General features: G+C 42.5%; 1 protein-coding gene across 5 annotated transcripts in view; it reads right to left on the bottom strand.

The window, feature by feature from the left end:
* Positions 1-10,497: 10,497 nt before the first annotated feature.
* The window catches only part of LOC144005316 (glutamate receptor ionotropic, delta-1-like), a 120,051-nt gene continuing 108,715 nt past the window's right edge, over positions 10,498-21,833 (bottom strand). For 4 of the 5 annotated variants that reach the window (XM_077503426.1, XM_077503429.1, XM_077503431.1 and 1 more), the window contains 3 exons: positions 18,647-18,890; positions 15,176-15,308; positions 10,498-13,496 (listed from right to left, as the gene is read on the bottom strand). In XM_077503426.1, coding sequence (XP_077359552.1) covers positions 13,096-13,496; positions 15,176-15,308; positions 18,647-18,890 — 778 coding nt within the window. In that variant the 3' untranslated portion in view covers positions 10,498-13,095. The remainder of the gene's footprint in view (positions 13,497-15,175; positions 15,309-18,646; positions 18,891-21,833) is intronic. The other variant, XM_077503430.1, reaches the window with a different exon arrangement.

The raw sequence follows: 21,833 nt of genomic DNA, 5'->3' as shown, positions 1-21,833 counted from the left end.
ATATTAAAACTGCCACAATATATCGTCGTCATGTCATGATATTAAAAGCAGCACATCTGTTAAAAAGTCAGGTTGATTTTCATTCGTGCAGTTCTAGCACCCTCTGGTGGCTACTTTTTTAGTGCAGTTTAATTTTCACAAGGCATCTTTTGGCCCTTCTATGTTTAAAATCCACGTTAATGGTCAGATGAATGGGCACATATGGAAATCTCAATGTGCTTCAATATTAATTTTTATTAGAGATTATAGGTTATTTATATGCATTACTGGAATGTACAAAAACACATTATTGTGTTTTTTTTAAGTATCAGCTTTTTTGACCTTTTTTTGTATTGCCAACCTCCCAACAATATCTGGTTAATTATCGTATTGTGAACTTCATATCGTGATAATATATGTCATGATACGTCATGACATTTTGATATTGTGACATCCCTATTGGCGATACAAGAGAAGGACACAATATAATACGCAATGAAAAATATATATTAAAAAAAATATATGCTAATGCAAGCACCCATTGAGTTCCGCCAGTCCACATATCGACTCGGTTCACAAATATATTATGTTCCCCTTCATCTGATCATTAGCGTGGATTTTAAACATGGAAGGGCCAAAAGATGCCTTGTGAAAATGAAACTGCACTAAAAACCCACCCATCAGAGGGTGCTAAAACTGCACGAATGGAAATCTTTTTTTTTCTTTTTTTTTTAACAGATGTGATGCTTTTAATATAGTGACATGACGACGACGATATAATGTGGGAGTTTTAATATCGCGCTATCACGATGTTGCCGGTATCGTTACAGCCCTATAAATAGTACAAATATTACACTTTGCAAAGCATTCAGTTGGCCTGCTGATGACTCCCCCCCCAATTGATATAAATAAGTGTGACCTACACATATAGTGCACTTCAGTTTATCATTTTTTATGCTTCTTTAATGTAGCATCCTCGCATAATATTTAATGTCTACACACCTCAAATGCAACTTTACATTATATTTCATGCTGGTATGTGCAACTCTTATGTAGTATTTTGACATCAATTTTGTTTATACTCCAAATTACACACGTACAGTATGCAACGTCTATACAGTTCACTTTTTGCAGTCTCACTGTATGGCAGCTTTCGAATCATATTTTGCAGATTTTTCACTATAACTGCTGGATTTTGGGGTGATCATTTCTCATACAGATCATGACCACAGAACAAAACAAAAAACTATTTAGAACAAATTGTAATCCCTCCACAGGTGCTTGTACGTTAGACACACCCAGCCTTTTAAAGCTGTACACACTCAAAGTCACAGATACTACAGTGTAGAATGTGAGACTAATGAGGACAAAATAATACCTGAACCTCACATGTATATTTTGCATTGGTATTAGGCTTTATACATACACTGTATATGAACTAGAAAATAATAAAATATGGCCATTAATTTGTGGATTATCATCCATTTCGGGGGTTTTGGAACATGAACGAGGGACTGAGCTACACCTCTAATGTAGTTGACGTCTTTTTATATAAGCATTTACACCGTATTTAATGTCAATACAACCTGAATGAAGCATAGGTTAGTAAAATGAATCAGTGTTTCTACTTCTAATGCTCATTTTGATATGTTTGACATATATAAAAGGTATTTTCATTGCACAAATCCTGAATTTTCCCTCCAAGCTAAAATTCAAACAAAACCCCAGGCAGAAACACATGCAAAATCATTTTTCCCTATCAACGCAATATGGTGTTGATAGGGGGAAAATAGAAATAAACTAATAATAATAATAATTATTATTATTATAATAAAAAATACAATTAAAATAATATAAAATAAATAAATATGTAATATAAAAATAATATAAAATACATAAAAATACTAATGAAATAACTAAAAAAAAAATTTGGTTAGGGGGGGGCATTATTGCGTTCATAGTGACCAGGGACAAGATGCATTGTGGGATACATTGAGCGCACAAATTAGAGGAAAACCTCAATGCACAATACATTCTAGCAGCAGGACTGCTTGGCCAACTCGTGCCTGTACTGTATATAGGGCACGTAATATATGGCGGATAGGGAGTGATTTGCCAACACAGCCTCAATTGTGCTACTTGAAGCGTGCAGTGGAACTCCAGCCTGAGACTCCATCAAATCCGCTCCCCGCCTGCCATAAACTTTTCCGCTGCCCCCTGGAGGCTGAGGCATGCGGAGCAGTTGAAAAAGAGCTGAGTCGGCGAAGGTGTGTGCGAAATGTGAATGTCAGAACGACGGAAAGTTGTCAGGGAGGATTTTTTTTTATTTTTTTCTTACCTCTATGATCCGACGCGAATTCCCCCACCGGAGAGGATTTGATCTCAGATTTGGAAGACGTGAGGAGGCCGTAAAAGTCCCTCTGGCGCCTTCGGCTGCCAACAAATGAAGACTTCATCAGCCGGATGGAGAAGTAAATTCCTCATATGCTAGCGGGGATTTATTTACTCTGCAGTCGGTACCACATGCCTATTAGGAGCTGTTGTAATTTTTATATAATACCATAGTTTTGTAATAATACTTCATAGTAGCCTGGAGGGGTGTGAATTGCCTCGTATCTGGTGATTCGATCCGTATCACGATTCATGAGGCCACGATTCGATTTGATACCGATTAATCACGATATTTGAATCTGTAAGTCGATTATTGCATCTTTTTTTAAACTCAAATTTAGAAAATACTAATCAATAAACTTGTACATGTACACTGTACTATTTGTATGATGATGTATTTAACTGAAACAGGTTGCAATCTGTTTCATGTTTGAACAGCATTCAAATAAAATATTAAGGCTTAATGTTTCATTAACTCATTCACTCCCAGTTATTTTCACTAAAGCAACCCCCTTCGCGCTGGATTTTGACTGATTTTGCAAGGCCCACAGAATATTGTGTTCTACTGCTATAAAAACTTGGAAGCTGGAACCTACAAAAAGAAAGAGTCTCTTCTTTCATCAGAAACAAAAAGTACATTTGTATCTATTTCTGTTTTGAAGCAATTGGCATTAGAATATAGCTACGTTTCGTCAATATTCACATTGCTGGTGAAAACATTGGGGAAAAGAGCTTGTTGCAAGCCCTGGTGGATCTCTTATACTCTGCTGCAACCTCCTAGCCATTTTTTGTAATAACTACCATTGCTTTAAACAACCTCTGGTCAGAGGCTCCATCAAAGCCTTCTTTATGCTCCTAAAAAAAAAAGGGTTAATATAACATTCTTCCATGCTTAAAGTGTGAATCCTAACCCTAAATAAGACTTCTTTTTTTTTAATTGAATACTTCCATTAAAACTTGATGATTAAATATTAATTTAGCCGCATATTGAATCGATACAAGAATTGTGCACTGTAATATCGCAATAGTGCCAAAACGATTTTTTTTAACACCCCTCGGAGCCGGGGAGTTTATTTCCTAACATAAGAGTGCCTCATATAAGGCATTTATTAGGGGGATAGGCACAATTTTTTCCAATAATACCTTGTACAGTGTCTTGGGTATGTATTTACTCAAAGGAGTTAGCACCGAGTGTCTATTAGTGGTAAGGCATTTATTAGGAGTGAGGCCTTTAAAAAAAAAAAAAAAAAAGTTTTATATATCACATTTGCACATAAAGTGGGCAAATGGACTCACTAGCAGAAGGAACGAGGCATTTATTTGGGGTAAGACGTTCTTTAGAAGTAAGGCCTTTTTTTTTTTCAAACATATTTTGCAGTTTACTACATTTGCTCATATTACGGGCAGACGCGTTTACTGACTCCTGCAGTGAGCACTTTATTAAGGGGGAGGCCTTCATCGATACGGGCACATTTCTAGATAACAATCATCTACTTGCTGGTAAAGGGTCAAAGGGAGGTTCCTGTTTACACGCACCAAGACTTCTCTCCACCTGAATCACTTTGTCCTGGACCTCAAAGTTCATCGCGGCGAGCAGGAAAATTCCCAGCGGAGGTCCGAGCCTGGGCAAGTCGCCGCGACCCCCCGGAGCTTCCAATTTCCTCCTCGCCTCGCCCGGTGGACAATCACAACCTCTCGGCGAGCCACCTAAATGGACGCCATCAACTCCTCGTCACGACTCGTCCCTCCTCTCCTTTTCTTTCTCATCTCTTCACTTTTTGTTGTTAAAGCTTTGCTCCGAAATTGACTCAATTCATTCTTTACTTTTGGGATTTTTTTTTTTTTTCTGGATATTCTTGCAAATGTATTCCAAATAAAAACTGATGAAGAATTTGCGGCCAGTTTTGCCATGAAGCTGAAAATGGAGCTCAGCTGCAAGTGGTTTTGCTCTGATTATCTTTGAGATGTTTTTGCAGTGTAATTAACCACAGGTGGGCTCCAATTAAGCTGAAGAAAAATCTCAAGGACGTTCAGCACCTGAGAACAATTTTCAGCTGGCAATACAGAGCTGCCCTGAATGAATGCAAATACAACAGGTTCTGGCACCCACACACCAAAACACCAACACTGTTTTTTTTTTTTTTAATGTTTTCTTTCCGCACTCAATGCTATTGATCCATTAAAAAAAACAACAACACACACACAGGAATAATGGCCACATAACCAGCAAACATGGAAAATAAACTGTAGCTAATGTATTGTCCGGCCTTATTCTTCTTCTGCAGCAGATCAGCTTTGTGGTGAATTAGCGCCACCAATTGATATTGTCCTTCCACTGCAAGGAAATCAATATGGAATGATGGGAGCCATATTGTAGCGTCGACGAAATAATCAGGCCAAGTGTGGAGCGAACAACTCTTTTAATGAACTATTTTCAAGTCACCGTAGGCCGTAACTACGCCAGAACACAACAGCTCAATGACGAGCGTAGCTACAAAATGTTGTGAAGTTTGCTGGTGCAAACTAGTGGCGGGTGTCTGAAGCGCATTCATGTCAAATTTTTATTCGTACGTCAAGGCAAACATAAATAAATAAATAAATAAATAAATAAATAAATAAATAAATAAATAAAGGAATGGAACAAGCTATGACTTGATTCTAAAAAAAAAAAAATGTCTAGGTACTTGTGTCTCAAAGTACCACTTTATCCAAGTATGTACATGTTAAATTCAGTTTTTTACTTGTAATAAAACTGCAAACATAAGTAAAAAGTATTTTTACGCGGTGTTACAAAATATACTTAAATACATACATATATATATATATATATATATATATATATATATATATATATATATGTATATATATATATACACACACACACACACACACATTAGGGCTGCATGATATTGGAAAATCATGCGATATGCGATATAGTTGCTGAATATAGCGATATCGATATTAGTGATATTTAACATGTACCTAAGGAAATGTTTATGATCGAATAAAAGAATTACATTTTTCATGCAGCAAAATAAGCAAACTCAATATATTCTTAATTGTAATTACCTATCGATAATGTCCAACGATTGGATTGGAGGGCGGTGCACATTTTAGTTAGCGGCTGACTGGTCAAATTCAGATAAAAGCATAAAATTCCATATGAAACTTATTGCATGTCTTGCATGCGATATGCAAATTGCATGGGCCAATATTGCGATATCGATATTTTTTTTAATATATTATATATATTTAATATATATATATATATATAATTAAATATATATTAAAATATATATTTATAAAAAAATAAACTACTTTGTTAATATGGGTAGTTTGCAAAATTTTGAGGGAGGAAAAATGTATTTGATTTTGGAAAAAATGCTGCAACATAAAATGTGTAAAAAGTGCAGCTGGGCGAGCAGTTTTTGTTTTTCTCGTATTTCAGCGGCGCTGTTCAATGACTCTTCTACTGACTCCCAGGCCATCACGCAAGAGTCCCTAATGTTGTGACGCCGTAGTTCAGTGTGACTTATGGAAGCGACAAGCGGGACTTTATTATCGCCCGGGGACAATTTGTTCCACAGCCATCAAAAGCACTCGGGCTGCAATAAATAAGAGGCAGATAAAAACACGATAAAAAGCCTCTTAGACAGACATAAACAGCAGATGTAACGCACGGAAATTTCTGGCTTGCGAACGGGAGCGACTCGCGTTGCTCGCAAACCGACAATTTGAGGATGCCAGCAAGTAAAGCCTCACATTCATGCAATTTAGTCTTCACATTCGAAACCAAAAGCCCAGAACTGTAAGGCAGATCTGCTAGACCACTAGACTAATATGCTGCCCTGGGTAATAATGACTCCATTACTTTGGGGCTTTTCAAAATGGCGGCCGCATCCTGCTGCTGGCCGATTAGCGCTCGTCCATCTTTACTACATCGCGATCTGTGGTCCCGTGTCAGCGCTGATGGATGGGACCCCGCCGCTGCCTACCCAGCATGCAACAGTGCGGTGCCAAGAGTGCATGTCTTTTAATTATCATTCGCGGCAGAGGCCTAAAAGGCTCAGATCCGTCACCGTCTGGAAAATTCCCTCACTCTCCGAAAGACGATTATCCAATACAAACGTCCTGATCATCAACAAAACTGTCAGTCAATCAGGCTCTTTCTCTTAAAAAAACATCTTTGACAATTTTATGCTAACATTTTCCTTTAGAAAGTGTCCAATGAAATAAACATTTCTTACACTTCCTGTATGTCCCACACATCAGCGTCCCAATACTTTTGTCCATTAAAATAAATAAATAAATCATTTATTATAAGTGTCCCAGTCCACAGAGAGCCGGTTAGCGCATCCGTTAGCATTGCAAACAAGCAGCGTCCCCGTGGGGAACTGTCGAGATGCCGGTAAAAGCAGAAGCCGGCGATTAGCCACACAATGGCTTCCAAATCAAACACAACACCCCCCACCACCACTCTTGTCACCCCCGCCGAGCTCTCGGCGATTAACGCTCCATTCACACGCTCGCTAATTAGTTCACGCCCTCTTTTGATTCAATGGCGGGTTCACGGCGGGGGCTCCGCTACTACTACCGAGCCCCCCGAGGAGAAGATTGATATTTATGCGCATGAATCGCAACACTCGGTTGTGGCTGAGTGACAAGATCCTTTTTTTCATCAGGAGCCAGGAAAGGACAGAAGATTGTTTGCTGGCCTTTTAGCACGTCAACTAATGGACTGAGAGGAAAGATGGTTGGGGTAGCATTTTAGCACGTTAGATAATGGCTGCAGATGGAAGATTGTCAGCATTTTAGCACTTTAGCTGATATAGAGAAGTGTGACAAAAATTGGCAGTCAGGAGAAAATAATTGTGACACCTCAGGGCGTATAAATGAATGAAGAGTGGTACAGGACAGTCCAAATTATTGGGATGGAAGAATGTTGGTATTTCAGCTTGTTGTCGTGTTAGCGAGTCAACAATCGTCCTTTCCATCTCTTAGCTCGTCTGCTAGCATGCTCAAAGATGATCTTCTATTTATTTCTGTTAGCTGTTGCGATAAAATGCTACCAACAATCGTACATAATCTCTACCCATTAGCTAACGTGCTAACAGACAATCTACTGTTAGCTGTACGTGCTAACAAAATGTTACTTCTCTGTCCGTTAGCTAACATGCTTAGAGTGGAGCTTCCGTCTCCGTCCGTTAGCCAAGTGTGCTAAAATGCAAATAAACGATCTTACAATCGTATCCGTTCGCGAATGTGCTAAAATGCTAGCAAACAATTTTTTTTCTGTTAGCTGACGTGATTAAATTCCAACAGATCTTCTATCTAACGTGACGTCGCCCCAAGATGTTGTCCTGACTCAACATTTGAACTTCAGCACATTTTCTTGCTTTTCGGCCGCTCACGTCTCTTGTCATGAAGCAATTCCACTGGCCGCGACCTATCTTTGTGGCGTTTGTCTGACAGCGTCACGTCTCGACGCCTTCTGTGGACCGCCGACACTTCACCACCGATTAGTTCCGAAGCTGGCTGAGAAATGTTGTGACGGCTTGCGAATTTCTTTGTTGGCCCCCCCCCGCAAAAAAAGCATGACTCAGTTCCAAGCTAGTCATTTATTTCCTCACATTTCACTTATTATGTTTTGCCAGCGAGAGGAAATGTCAGCGTGTCATCTGTGCGAGAAACGCTGCTTAATAAATGGTCGCCATCAAACAACTTCTCACCTTTGCTGACATTTTGGTAAGACACCGCAAACTGATTTTCAAATGAAGGGACGAGACACCTGAGGTGACATGTAATGTCAGGGTACAAAAAAATAGACTTGGTCGCCAGTCAATACCAAAATCAGATAAATGCGCCATATATTTAATTAAAAAAAACAACTAAAAACTGAATTAAAAAAATATCAATGAAATAAAAACAAGCTAAATCAGTGGATTGGTCACCAGTCAGTGTCCGTGCACACTCCGTCCTCGTCTTCCCCATGCTGGCGACCATTCCGACTCGTGCGGGAGTGTTCGATTGGCTGTTATGTGCTCCCAAATGAGTCCAAGAGACTTGATGGCTGCAATTTTGCCAACAACAAAATGCTTGAAAGTTTACAATTTGTCCTCGTGTGTTTTTATGAGCGCCGACGGCTCCAAAAAGCTCAAAGCACTTGAAAGCGTCCCCGGTGACTTTGGGTCGTTTTCATTCTCCTGGCGGCGGCTCGGGTGCTGGACTTGGAAGCGGAATACCGATGACGACACGGATGTCGTGAGGTCGAAGGAAGGATTGAGTGGAGTCCTGATGCCGTGACGTTTGTGACCTGCAACACGCGTGCCGATGAGGACAATCCTTTGAGCGTGATTCGCTCCCTGTGATCAAAGTCAGCAAAGGCGTGATTGTTGAATCATGCCTCAAAAGGTTGATCTGAAGAGTGATTCTTCTGGAATGAGGCGTGAGAAGAAGGACACTAGTACCAGGACCACCAAACACTACCTGGGACGTTTGGGAAAAGTCCCATCCGGCTGGTGCATTGCAGGCCGAAATGGTCGTGCATGAGCCAAGAGCTATTGAGGAATAGCGCACAGTCTGCGCTTGATCAGGACTGTACTGTGTCGCAACCTTTTTTTTTTTTTTTTTTTTTAGCATGAAAACATTTAAAAAAGCAAAAACAAAGTTGGGGTGTCTTTGGTGAGCCGGAACTGATTAATTCAATGGCCATTCATTTCAATGGGGAAAGATGATTTGATTTTAAGGCACAACTGTACCGCCACGACCATTACGCCGAAGAAACAGCGCAGCACTCTCATCCCATTTGCATATTTATGTTTAGCTTTCATTTCACGCCGCGTGCTTTCAGTGCCAATCGGAGCTCCTCGCCATCGCGCCACCGATTTACCGCCACTGACCCATCTCCCGACCAGGCGGCGTCTCAGCTCATAACTGCCCTTTCGCCGCAACGGCAACCGGACCGGCTTTTATGGCCTCCAGCTGCCGCTGCTGGAGCGAGTAATGAGCGCTTTTACCCAGAAGGCTCGGCGTGGGGGAGACAGACGATAGCGACCGCCATCTGACGAAACATAAGAGAGCGGTCGACGGTGAAGTGGGGGAACGGTCGGGAACTGAACGGAGAAAGCCATACCCTCCTTCTCATGCCCAATTCACACTGACTGCGGAAAGGACGCTGTGCGTTTTCCGCACGGCTTCTGCAAATACTGCAATTAACACAGCATGTGTTGTGTGTCCGGAAATCTGCACCCGCCAGACCACAAGATGGAGAGTTGAGTTCACGCGATAACAACCGTGTATATCGAGTCCTATTTTGTAAGCAATAGCCACGCTTGCCTGTTGTCACATCGATATGCTTTTTGGACATTGTTTCTTGGACTTCTACCATGGCTCTGCTACCATGGGTAAGTACGTTTTGTGTTTAAATAGTGTATATTTTGTCACGTTTAATTTATTCTGAGCTAATTTTTTTTTTGTCTTAAATGTCCGACTCATGTCATGCTATGTTTTTAGCTAGCTTTCCTCCCAAAAAAAACGTGTTCGCAAACAGTTTTATTTTGAAATATACCGTATTTACCTTGATGCGAGATGCCTGACTTCCTGTCCGGCTTGTGTCATTTCTTCAACTTTATGAAAATCCGCATACGGCGTCCGGAAAAAAAAAAGAACGCTTGCGGAAACCTTCCGCACCACGTCCGTTCCGCAGCCAGTGTAAATTGGGCGTCATTGTTAAAGATGGAAGAAAGTTTGGAATCATTTCAATTTGCTGGTACATCTTGTAAACTGGTCGCTGTTGACAAACCATAGACTGGTCAACCGGACATGTTGGCGCCTTCTTTACCCACAGGTAGCCATCAAAAGACATGGTGTTGTCTCACCAATAAATGCCGAGTCTTCCATGCTGACTCCACCGAACCCGCACCCTACCTTGTCCCCCACCCCCTCCCTTCCGCCACCATGTTTCTCGCGTCGTCCGTTGTCCTTTTCATCGAGTCATGTCAGTGGCAGCGTTGGCGGTTGAGCTTGAGGACAGAGGACAGCTGACAAGCCGCAGGGAGGCATCACCAGTGGAACATCACAGAGTGTTTGCCATGACCGGTCAACGTTCAAAAGAAGAGGAGCCCGGCGTGTTGTAAACATATTTCTTTATTCAAGATAAGAAAGTCCAAGCAGCGTGTCGATAAATAAAAGTCCTCGGGTGAAACACAAAAAAAACAAGCAGAGCCTCCCAGGACACAAGCGAGTGGATGTTAGCCAAAAGTTGAACGGGCGCAACTGGACCGGTTGGTGAAGACGGTTCACCTTGAAACCAAAACGACATCTTCAATGTGACATTTCAGGTGTGGATGTTTTGTGAATGGTCGCACCACAAAGACGACAGGGTTGTGTAATACGAACGATTGCAAAAGTAACAAGATCTTGATTGACTTGTGCAAGTCAAATGCAAAAAAGAAAAATTGCGGTCAGATATTTTCATATTTCTGCTATTCGTGGTCGGGCCCGGTTCCTTTCCCAGAGGTCCACTGTATGTCTTGTTGCTTTACTGTATATGATGGACAGTATTAGTCTATGGCAGGACTTGGTGCCTGTCAAGAAAGGTGATATTTTTTCAAACTACTAAAGATGAACATTCCTGTCCCTCTAGAAATAAACAGCCGTAAAAAAAAATATACATAAAAAGGACACAAGAGAAAAGAAAGGAAGCTATAGCAACATACATACTTGCCGTCAGTGAGGAAAATTGCAGTGGAATTCATTTGAAACGGTGCCAGTGTTAGAAAGGACGCCACTTTTCATCTCTCCTTGACCCCATGACGTATTCCAACAAAGGTGAAGAGATACCGCTTTTCCAAGTGGCCCTGCGACCGATTGAGAACATCCTCCAACAACCCTCATCTGACACAAGATGACACACCCACCAGAAATATAAATAGGACGACTCCACACCTAAAATGTACAAGTTGCAAACGTCTTCAACAACCACAAAGAGTCAGTCAGTTGTCACCGCTCAACGTTTGCCCACCTTTGATGACTGAGAATCTACGCAGACATTTAGCGAGCTAAGCTAATCTTTTCCAGCTCGCGGCAGTGAAGAAAAAGCACCCGGCAGCCTGAACTAATGTTCGTCTCGGGACTCTCATCATCGACTTCCAGGGCTGGTGGGGAGTAGCCGAGTAGTGAGGCGCGGAGATAGCGGCGAGGAGGTCGCGACCTGCTTATTGAGCAGGACTTGAAAAAAAAACAAAAAACAGCTTGCTTAGTGTTTGTTTCACTTGATTCACGGGGCTTAATGCACCAAATAAGCCTCGGTAAATGTCACGGTTATGACTTTAAAGGAGACATATTATGCTTTTTGTTCCCCCTCACAATTTCAAACAGTAATGAAAACAGGTGTCTGAAGAACTGTCTGCCGCACACTTTGGGAACAAAGGAGACCAAAATATTGTTGCACTTTTTACCAGGGTGACATCCGGTGGAGACCAGTTCTCCTGGAAGATCACCGTGACGTCACATAGACTCCGCAATCTCGCCATCTCCACGATGTCACTGACATGCGACGTCTCTACCATGTCTCCTTGGTCTCGAGCTGGTCTCAGAGTCTTGTCGCAGAGACGACTCCGCAGTTGGAGACAGAAGTAGTCTCTGCAATGTCTCTGAGACCAACTTTAGACTTGGAAAAAAATCTCCAAAAATGTTTGAATTTACCGCAATTTCCTGGTGATCTGGCTAGTTCCTAAGAGTTGTCGCTGAGACTCGAGTTGCCATCAGGTTACCGACGAGCGAGCTAGGCCCTTAAACCTAGAAAATGTTGAGACTGTTGTGAATTTCTTGGGAGGACGAAACGGGGTCCAAGTCTTTAAAATCAAGCAAACAAAACAACACAAACATTCCATTATTGTGCCTGGAAAAACGGAACATTTGGTCTGTTAAAAAGTGAATAAAAAGCCCTTCATTCCTCCAGTGCAGCAGGGGGCGCTGCATGCCCGACAGATTCCTTCTTGCACTTTGGCTAACGGCGCTCCTGCTTCCTCATCGGCCGGAATTAATCAAAGCCACGTTTACGACACATAAATGTTTAACAAGAGAAGTCAACGCAGCCAAAAAGACAAAAACCGTTTTGTGTGTTTGGAGCAGCGTTGTCATGGCAACCCGGGCCGAGCATCACAGCCCGAAATCAAATAACGCTGACCACTCAAACATTTTAGCAACGAATGAAGTTTGACTTTTTGATTAGGAGAAGGAAATGAAACAAGATGAACCTTGATTAAAGATAACGATTGTGATTACGTCTGTCGGTTGTCATGACGACAGTGACATAAAAAAAACGAATGCGGGGGCGGCGGGTGGAAACGTTTGCTTTTTTTGGGCACTTAGAAAATAATCATTATGAATTAAAAGCCTCATTGTCTCATTTTCAACTAAATTTAGAAAACATCATACATAAATGTATAAATATATATATATATATATATATATATATATTTAGATGTACTTTATATATTATATATAATCCTATTTTATCTGGTTTTGTGTTTTTTAGAACTCAAGGTCAAAAATGAAGAATATTCAAAATACATTTTAAGCTCACTTGGTTCTTTTTGCTATTTACACCAGAAAAGTCAAGTCAAGAGCGCCGGATAAAAAAAAAATCTTCTTTTCCCTTCCTTTCTTGAGGGCGAGACTGCAAAAGCCCCTCAGGCCTAAATGGAGGTGCTGTGGGTGGCGTCAATGGCTGCGGTTATGGGTCCTGCCTGGTAGAGTGGCACCTTGCCAGGACTCTGCCGAAAGAGCCCCCCGTTGGGCGCCCGGTGCTTGCACTGCATGCTGCCCACGAGCTGCGGCGCTAGCGTGGTGCTGCCAGGGAGCTGAGGCGGCGGCAGCGTCCTGCCTAGGGTCCCCCCAAGGTGAGGGTGGCTCACAGGCGGAGGCGGCGGCGCCCCCTCCCTGGGCAGGAAGGTGGTCACAGCGAGGCCCGGGGCCATCAGGCCCGCCTGGGTGGGCTGCATGCTGCCGATGTCCAGCGCAGAGATCTCGATAGAGGGGCCGGGGATCTGCTTGTGGACCAAGTCCTCGTCCAAAAGACTGTTCATACGCCGATGTACCTGTTCCAGGTTCACCTCCTTGTCCTACAGGGGAGGGGAGGGGGACACAAGAGGCTGAGATTGGCGATGGGCCGCTTTTGTCGCTTGTGGCACCATGCAATCGGCCCCGCCGCGCTCGCAACGGGACCGCCTGCCTGCCCGCCTCCCTCAATGCCGTGCCGACACCCCAACGCTTGAAATCAAATTTGGCCAATTGAAGAGTGACGATTAAAGACTCAATATTAAGGACTGGGGACTGACGATGGCCTACCTTGACAAGGGACAATGCCGGAGTCCCTTAAGCATGCACTTTGTTGGAAAAAGTCCCAAGACCTTTTAAAGATTTAAGACTCAAATTGGATGCCAGGATGGAATGGCCAATTAAAGAGTGATGATTAAAAACTCAAGATTAAGGACTAATGTCTGGAATGGGGACTGACGATGGAATATCTGGACGGGGACAATGCGGGAGTCCCTTAAGCATGCACTTTGTTGGAAAAAGTCCCAAGACCTTTTGAAGATTTAAGACTGAAATGGGATGCCAGGGTGGAATGGCCAATTGAAGAGTGATGATTAAAAACTCAAGATTAAGGACTAATGTCTGGACTGGGGACTGACGATGGGATATCTGGACGGGAACAATGCCGGAGTCCCTTAAGCATGCACTTTGTTGGAAAAAAGTTCAGAGACTTTTTGAAGATTTAAGACTGAAATGGGATGCCAGGGTGGAATGGCCAATTGAAGAGTGACGATTAAAGACTCAAGATTAAGGACTGGGGACTGACGATGGGCTACCTGGACGGGAACAATGCCGGAGTCCCTTAAGCATGCACTTTGTTGGAAAAGTCCCAAGAGCTTTTGAAGATTTCATACTGAAATGGGATGCCAGGGTGGAATGGCCAATTGAAGAGTGATGATTAAAAACTCAAGATTAAGGACTAATGTCTGGACTGGGGACTGACGATGGGATATCTGGACGGGAACAATGCCGGAGTCCCTTAAGCATGCACTTTGTTGGAAAAAAGTTCAGAGACTTTTTGAAGATTTAAGACTGAAATGGGATGCCAGGGTGGAATGGCCAATTGAAGAGTGACGATTAAAGACTCAAGATTAAGGACTGGGGACTGACGATGGGCTACCTGGACGGGAACAATGCCGGAGTCCCTTAAGCATGCACTTTGTTGGAAAAGTCCCAAGAGCTTTTGAAGATTTCATACTGAAATGGGATGCCAGGGTGGAATGGCCAATTGAAGAGTGATGATTAAAGACTCAAGATTAAGGACTAATGTCTGGAATGGGGACTGACGATGGGATATCTGGACGGGGACAATGCCGGAGACCCTTAAGCATGCACTTTGTTGGAACAAGTCCCAAGACTTTTGAAGATTTAAGACTGAAATGGGATGCCAGGGTGGAATGGCCAATTGAAGAGTGATGATTAAAGACTCAAGATTAAGGACTAATGTCTGGAATGGGGACTGACGATGGGATATCTGGACGGGGACAATGCCGGAGTCCCTTAAGCATGCACTTTGTTGGAAAAAGTCCCAAGACCTTTCGGAGATTTAAGACCCAAATGGGATGCCAGGATGGGAACAATGCCAGACTCTCATGTGCACTTTGTTGAAAACATTCCGTTTAGAACTTAGTCAACCGTAAAACCTGAAGACTTTCAAGTGTATTTACTGCACAAGTTAGTAAGTGTATGTTTGCTCTATTCTGACCTGTGCCAATGGCATGCGCTTCCTGCCAGCTTCTCCCTCTGTCTGTCCAAATGTCCCTCCTCCCCTCGGACGAGGCAAAGTCATTATAAGTCAACGGACCCGAAACCAAAGCCAGCCTGTAATCCTTAGCGACCTGCACGACAGCACACAGCAAGCGTCAATCATAGGAGGAGACATGGAAGACACAACAGTGACACCTCCCTCCCCCAACCACCCTCACATAACCCGACGGCCGCTCACGCTTTACTTGAGGGACCCGCCGCCGCCTTTCCCGACTACTGTTGTCCAGACTTCGATTGGAAGACATGCAGCCAAATTAACGGAACAAAGAAGAGATAGAGGTCTCATGCTGCATTCGAGGATGCTCAAACCAGGAAGTGTGTACCCCCTTGAACTCCGAAATTCCACTTGCAAAGTCAGAAAAAAAAAAAAAAGGAGCCCGACTTTAAAGTGAAAATTCTCACTTTAATCTCAGAATTCTGACTTTATTCTAAGAATTCTTACTTTAATCTCAGAATTCTGACTTTATTCTAAGAATTCTCACTTTAAAGTCAAACTTTAAAGTGAGAATTCTGACTTTAAAGTGACAATTCTGAGAAAAAAAGTGAGAATCCTGTCAAACTTTTTTTCTCTCTCTTAAAGTCAGAAATCTGAGATTAAAGTGAGAATTCTCACTTTAGTCTCAGAATTCTGACTTTAAAGTGAGAATTCTGAGAATAAAGTCAGAATCCTGCCAAACTTTTTTTCTCTCTCTTAAAAAAAAAAAAAAAAGAGTCAGAATTCTGACTTTATTCTCAGAATTCTCATTTTAAAATCAAACTTTAAAGTGAGATTTCTCACTTTATTCTCGAGAATCCTGCCAAACTTTTTTTTTTCTCTCTCTTCACTGGCCCCCAATTCCGTAGAAATTAACGGGGGAGTCCAAATAGTGAAAGACGAGATTAACCAAAGCTGTCAAGCGGCGCGCGCGTTGTGGCACGTCTTTCATCCCGCCACACGCAAAACAAACTCGGCCTCCGCCAGCAGCACTTTGACCGCCGTATTTATTTATTTATTTTTTTATGAAGATGTTACGAGGATCTTCGGATGACCGCGGGAGTTTGTGAAGACCATAAAAGGAATCTTATTGAAGGATTTTATGAAGACGTGTCGGACATTCCTGGCTCAGCGTGTTTCACGGCCGACTGAGGAGAATAAAAAGGGGAACAATAAAGCCACGGAGGAGGCGAGCGGCGGGCGCGTTGGCGGCTTTTAAAAGGCGCCGGCTGGACGGGGAAGGCCTCGGGTGGACATGAAGCTGAAATCAAGCTGGGAGGTTCGCGACTGGTTGCCATGGGGGGGAAAAAAAAAAAAAAGAGCAAAATTATATTTAGAATATACGATTAGTTACTGATGTACACTTTGAGAGTCGGGATGTTAATACGCTTCATTTTAGAGACGTTTAATATGACACACAAACGTTGAACATTTCGATCATTTCTATTTGCTGTTTACTTCCAAGTTGTTGACACTTGTGGAGTTGCAAACTTAAAATAAAAAGATAAAGATATTCGCTCGGGATTGAATTTCAGCCTTGTCAGGAAGCGCCGACGTTTAACAACAAAGTGCACAAGGAATTCAAAACATTTTAATCCCACTAGAATCTCACACACATACACGCTTGAATAACTTTAAGGAAATGTGACAGATGAAGGGATTTAAAAAAAAAAGAAAAAAAGAATCAGATTTCACTCTGAGGTGTTTTTGTATTTGATGTCTCATTGCATATTGTGTATCATTTTGCGGTGTCTGGTGTGTGTACGTGCTTGCGTGGGTTTGTTTGTGTTGTGAAAATTAAGGCTATGCCAAATTCCGAATTTCAGAATCCAAATTAAATTCAACGGATGAATTTGAATGTCAGGAAGTGGAAGTGAATTGATTGCAGAAACTCATCATCTCACATATGAGTGAGAAACGGCCAAAATGTTTGGACAGCTATTTGGAAGACTTAGAGCAAGGGCTTCTGGGAAATGAAGTGCTGTTCTACCATCACATCAAACTCTTTGAAGGGTTTTACAATTTTTGTCATCCGTTTTTTTCGGAGTAGGGTTTTAACTTTTACTTTAAAAAACAACAACAAACAAAACTAGACGAAGTGCAATTTCTGGAGAAATTGTGTGGGAATGCTGAAAGCTGAATGCTAAGATTTGAATGCATGTAGAATGCTTACGAAGTAAATTGAGAGATAAATTCTGAAATTATAACCTCCTGCTTACTGGACAATCCACTTTACCAGCTGTGCCATCGTGCAGTGTAAGACACCTGGTAATGATGATAAATTATATGTATAGAAGTGAGCTTGGACTGGAAAGTGACACTTGGAAAAATTTCAATGTCTGTCCCATTGAAAATGAATGGGGAAAAGTTGATATTAAATGTTAAATTGTGCAAATACTGTAAGTAATGTGGACTCAAATTATATATATACCCCAGGAGGCGTCAATTTTTTTAAGCTAGTTGAAATTTGAACAGTATAAATTCAAAGTATTATGTGGGAGTTGTTACGCGGCAAAAAAGTGTGGGGAATAAAAATCACAATAACATATGCGGGAATGCTTCAGCATTCCCACAACTACAATTTACTGCTAATCATTGTGTACATAAAAGTCCTTAAAATGATATTTGTATGAAATCCATGTTTTAAATAGGCTCATATGCTGTAAATCTTGATTGTTAAATACACTTGAATTTAGCAGTTATGAATTTCTTGAAATTTCAATTCTACTTCCTGCAAACAAAATTTCAATTGCAACTCTGCTGCTTCCTGTTTCAATTTCAAATTCACATTCAATTCACTTCTGAATTTTGTTGTGTGAATGCGTGTTGTGTTGTGTATTTTTTGTGTACGAGTCTGTTGGGGTGTGTGTGTATTTTATGAGTTTACCGTTTGTGTGTGTGAATGTGTGTAGTGTGCGTGAGCATAAAAAAACCTGCACACTGTGTAATGACATGGTCACATGCACACACATCGACACACAAGTACACTGTGTTCCAACTATGTTTTGCATTTGCATTATTAGGGTTGGAACACCCATGGAACTAGGGGCGCAGAAACCAAATAAAAAGAGAGGGTGAGGAGGAGATTTTTTTTTTTCAGAGAGTGCAGTAGTGAACTGTATGTCAGTTCCTCTCCTCGCGAGCCTTGAACTGAGTGTCTTCTCTCCTTTTTGTTGTGTTTAATAAATGTCAACCTGACAGATACGCATTGATACACACGCGCTATGTGATGGATAAAATAGCACCGGCGTTGACGGGAAACCAAATGAAACAAAGATGTCGTGACACAGACGGACCAAAAAGTGATTTCAAGCTCCGCCCCCTCCCCCCTGTCTACAGCTGAGTGTACTGCAGCTCCATTAAGTCGGGGCCGGCTCGGGCGGGACCCTTAAAGTAGAGCGAGGCGGCGGTGGTGGCGTGCCCGAGTTCGGTCACCTCTTTGGGCGCGCGGCTGCGGCGGCAACCGTCACCGCTCCACCAGGCCTCCAGGCCGGCCACCAGGCAGGCCAGCAGCAGGCCGGCGGCCAGGATGCAGAAGACGCCGGCGAAGCTGTGCAGCTTGAGCGAGCGGCCGTCCGGGTGCGCGCTGGCGTGGCTGCGGAGGTCGCAGCGGCCTGCCCGCGGCCACCACTTCTGCTTCAGGATGTCCAGGTCGCCCTTCTCCTGCAGCTCCAGGATCCTGGACACACCAAACAAACCTGGTCAGCAACAACTGGGAACGCCTCATTCGCAAAACAAAAAACAACCAAACAAAAAAATATGCAAGCAATTAACACCCACGAAAAAAAGAACTACAGTTTCCTACAAGTTGTCAGCGTAGCTCTACTTTTTGTCCAAATGAAGCTCCTCAACTCACTTCAACATAGTTCCTTGGGACCCAGATGGTGCCAAAGCACTACTTTTGCCAAAATGAAGCCCTTCAACCCGCTTCAGTGTAGTTCCTTGGCAGCAAGGCTTTGCCAAAGCAATACTTTTGTCTAAATGAGGCATCTCAATTCACTTCATTGTGGTTTCTTAACAAGAAAGTGGGGCCAAAGCCATACTTTCGTCTAAATGAAGCTCCTCAACTGTCTTCAACATAGTCCCTTGGGAGCCAGGTGGTGCCAAAGCACTACTTTTTTCCCCGAAAATGAAGCTCTTCAACAGAGTCCCTTGGTAACAACGTGGCGTCAAAGCACTACTTTTGCCAAAATGAAGCTTCTCAACTCACTTCAGTGCAGTTCCTTGGCAACAAGGCAGTGCCAAAGCAATACTTACAATAAAGTGTGAGAAGAAGATGAAAGTAAAGCAAAGCAACCTTGGAGGAATACAAGGAGATGTCATCCATTGTGGAGAAGCTCACAGGCGAGGTTCTTGCGGAGGCGTCCGTCCGTCCGTCCGTCTGTCCGTCCTTCCTTCATGAGCAATTTTGTCTTGCTTTGCACGCCGATTCCCGACAGGCGTCCGGATTGACGAGGGAGGAAACCTTCGTCTGGGTCGTCCCTCAGCTGCGCGGTGAACCCGGACGTGGCGCGGGAGGCGTCGCGGGAGGGCGAAAGAGCGTCACGATCAATTTGTCCTCCCCGAGGCTGAGCGAGCCGAGCGCTCGACCTTTTCCGTTCCCATTTGGACGGCGCCCACGTTATGATCTCCCGCACTAAACTCTCCTGACAAGAAAAAAAGTCCCATTGCACACACGTACGCACGCACACCTCCACTTGACACGTTTTACACTCGGGAGCCGTCGCTCGACGATTATTTTGCTTCACGTTGCAAGCTTCGGCTACAACGGCGATCCAGTGAAGTGAAAAAAAATATATGACGCAAACGGCGCAGTTAAGCTACTTTAATGCCCTCGTTTCGTGAGTAAAATGACAACACTCACACTTGTTGAGAAATGTGTCAAAATAATGAAAATGGCAGCCAGTCAATGATTTCATAAAAACATAACGAAAACACTTTTTCGTGACTGGAACAAATTAACGTATTTTCTAATTGTTTCAATGGGGAAAATGTATTTTAATATGAAAATGACAATGTCATGGAACGCTTTTAGTTTTAGTTAGTTTCAGTATTAGTTTTAGTTTTAAAAAAGGTGTATTGTGCAGACTATTGAAAAAAAAAAACAGCATGGGAACAATGTCATGTGAAGGTGCTTTTCTATTGGCTAGTGGTTGATGATGTCACTTCCTCATGCTCATGCATTAAATTAACTCATTCAAACATCAAAATAATACTTTGTCCTTCACTCCAAAAAAAGCATTATATGTTTTTTTCATTTATTTATTTATGCATGAGCATACAGAAGACTTTGGTGCAGCTTCTGACATGAAGAGGTGGCCAAAAGCAATAGTAGTTATTACAAAAAAAATAGCCAGCAGTTGGCAGCAAAGGATAAGAGATCAGCCAGGGCAATGTTGTAACAAGTTCTCTTTGACAGCGTTTTCACCAGGAATGCGAATATTGATGAAACTTGGCTATATTCAAATGCTAATTGCTGCAAACCTGAAAAAGATAAAAATATACTTCTTTTTTTTTCCTGATGAAAGAAGAGACTCAAATCTTTATTTTGGTAGGTATCATGTTTTGATAGCAATAGAACTCAATATTCTGTAGGCCTTGCAATATCAGTCAAAATCCAGTCAATACAGCCAAGAGCGAAGGGGGTTGCTTCAGTCAAAATTTTTTTATTTTAGTTTTAGTTTTTTCGTTAGTTTTAGTTAACTAGAATAACCTTGGTCCAATCCTTCAAGTTTGTTGTCTTGACAAGGACAAAACTTACGGCTTGGCAGCGGGAGGCCACATGAGACCAAACAACCTGAGAAGCAACAGTCTGTTGTTTCCATAGCAACATGGTGGAAAGTCGACAGCATGACATCACGTGACCTGAGGGAGCTTTTTCCATTCATACGCCGGGTTTGTCCACTTGGCCTTCCCGCGATCGATACGAGATGGGTGAGAAGTTTTTGTTGCTGATGCAAATTGGAGATTTAACCAAATGATTCCTCAACTCACTTTGGGATCAATTTGCCGGGATGAAGACGGAGGCGCTTCACACACCGATTTCCTCCCAATGTCCGACTTCTCACAAAGAGTCGAGCGTGACCAAAAAAGTCCACTTTTTTGTCAGCTTCACTGACTTTAACATCAAATTCTTCTCACACGGGAAGAAAAAAAAAAAAAAAAAAAAAAAAGTACGAGTGGCACTTCTCACCACTCTTCTTGACTGCGAGGATCTTTGAGGTCGTCACGGCAACACGGAATTGCTGTCAAAAAACTTCAATAAATCTTTGCAAACTCCTCGGACAGACAACCTGAAGACTTTGCTGGCATTTTTCTGCTTCTCAAGATGAGTTGTGACATCCTCGCCATACATACTGTTATGATGCGTTCAATGACGCCCTTACAATATGTTCAATCACATCCTCATGTTTCTGTTGTGATGCGTTCAACGACCTGTGTTGCATTCATTACAGTACAACTGGGATGCATTTGCTCAAGGATAGCTGCGATGCATTCAATGACACCACCGTGCTTTAGTTATGATGCATTCAATGAGTCGTGTTGCATTCAATAACTGACAGCTTTCAAGTACAAACGTGATGCATTCGAGGCATCCTCACAAACAGTTGCGATGCATACA

This window comes from Festucalex cinctus, chromosome 17 (assembly GCF_051991245.1).
Source record: "Festucalex cinctus isolate MCC-2025b chromosome 17, RoL_Fcin_1.0, whole genome shotgun sequence".
In the NCBI taxonomy this organism is placed as follows: domain Eukaryota; kingdom Metazoa; phylum Chordata; class Actinopteri; order Syngnathiformes; family Syngnathidae; genus Festucalex; species Festucalex cinctus.
This window is presented reverse-complemented; position numbering and strand designations above follow the sequence as displayed.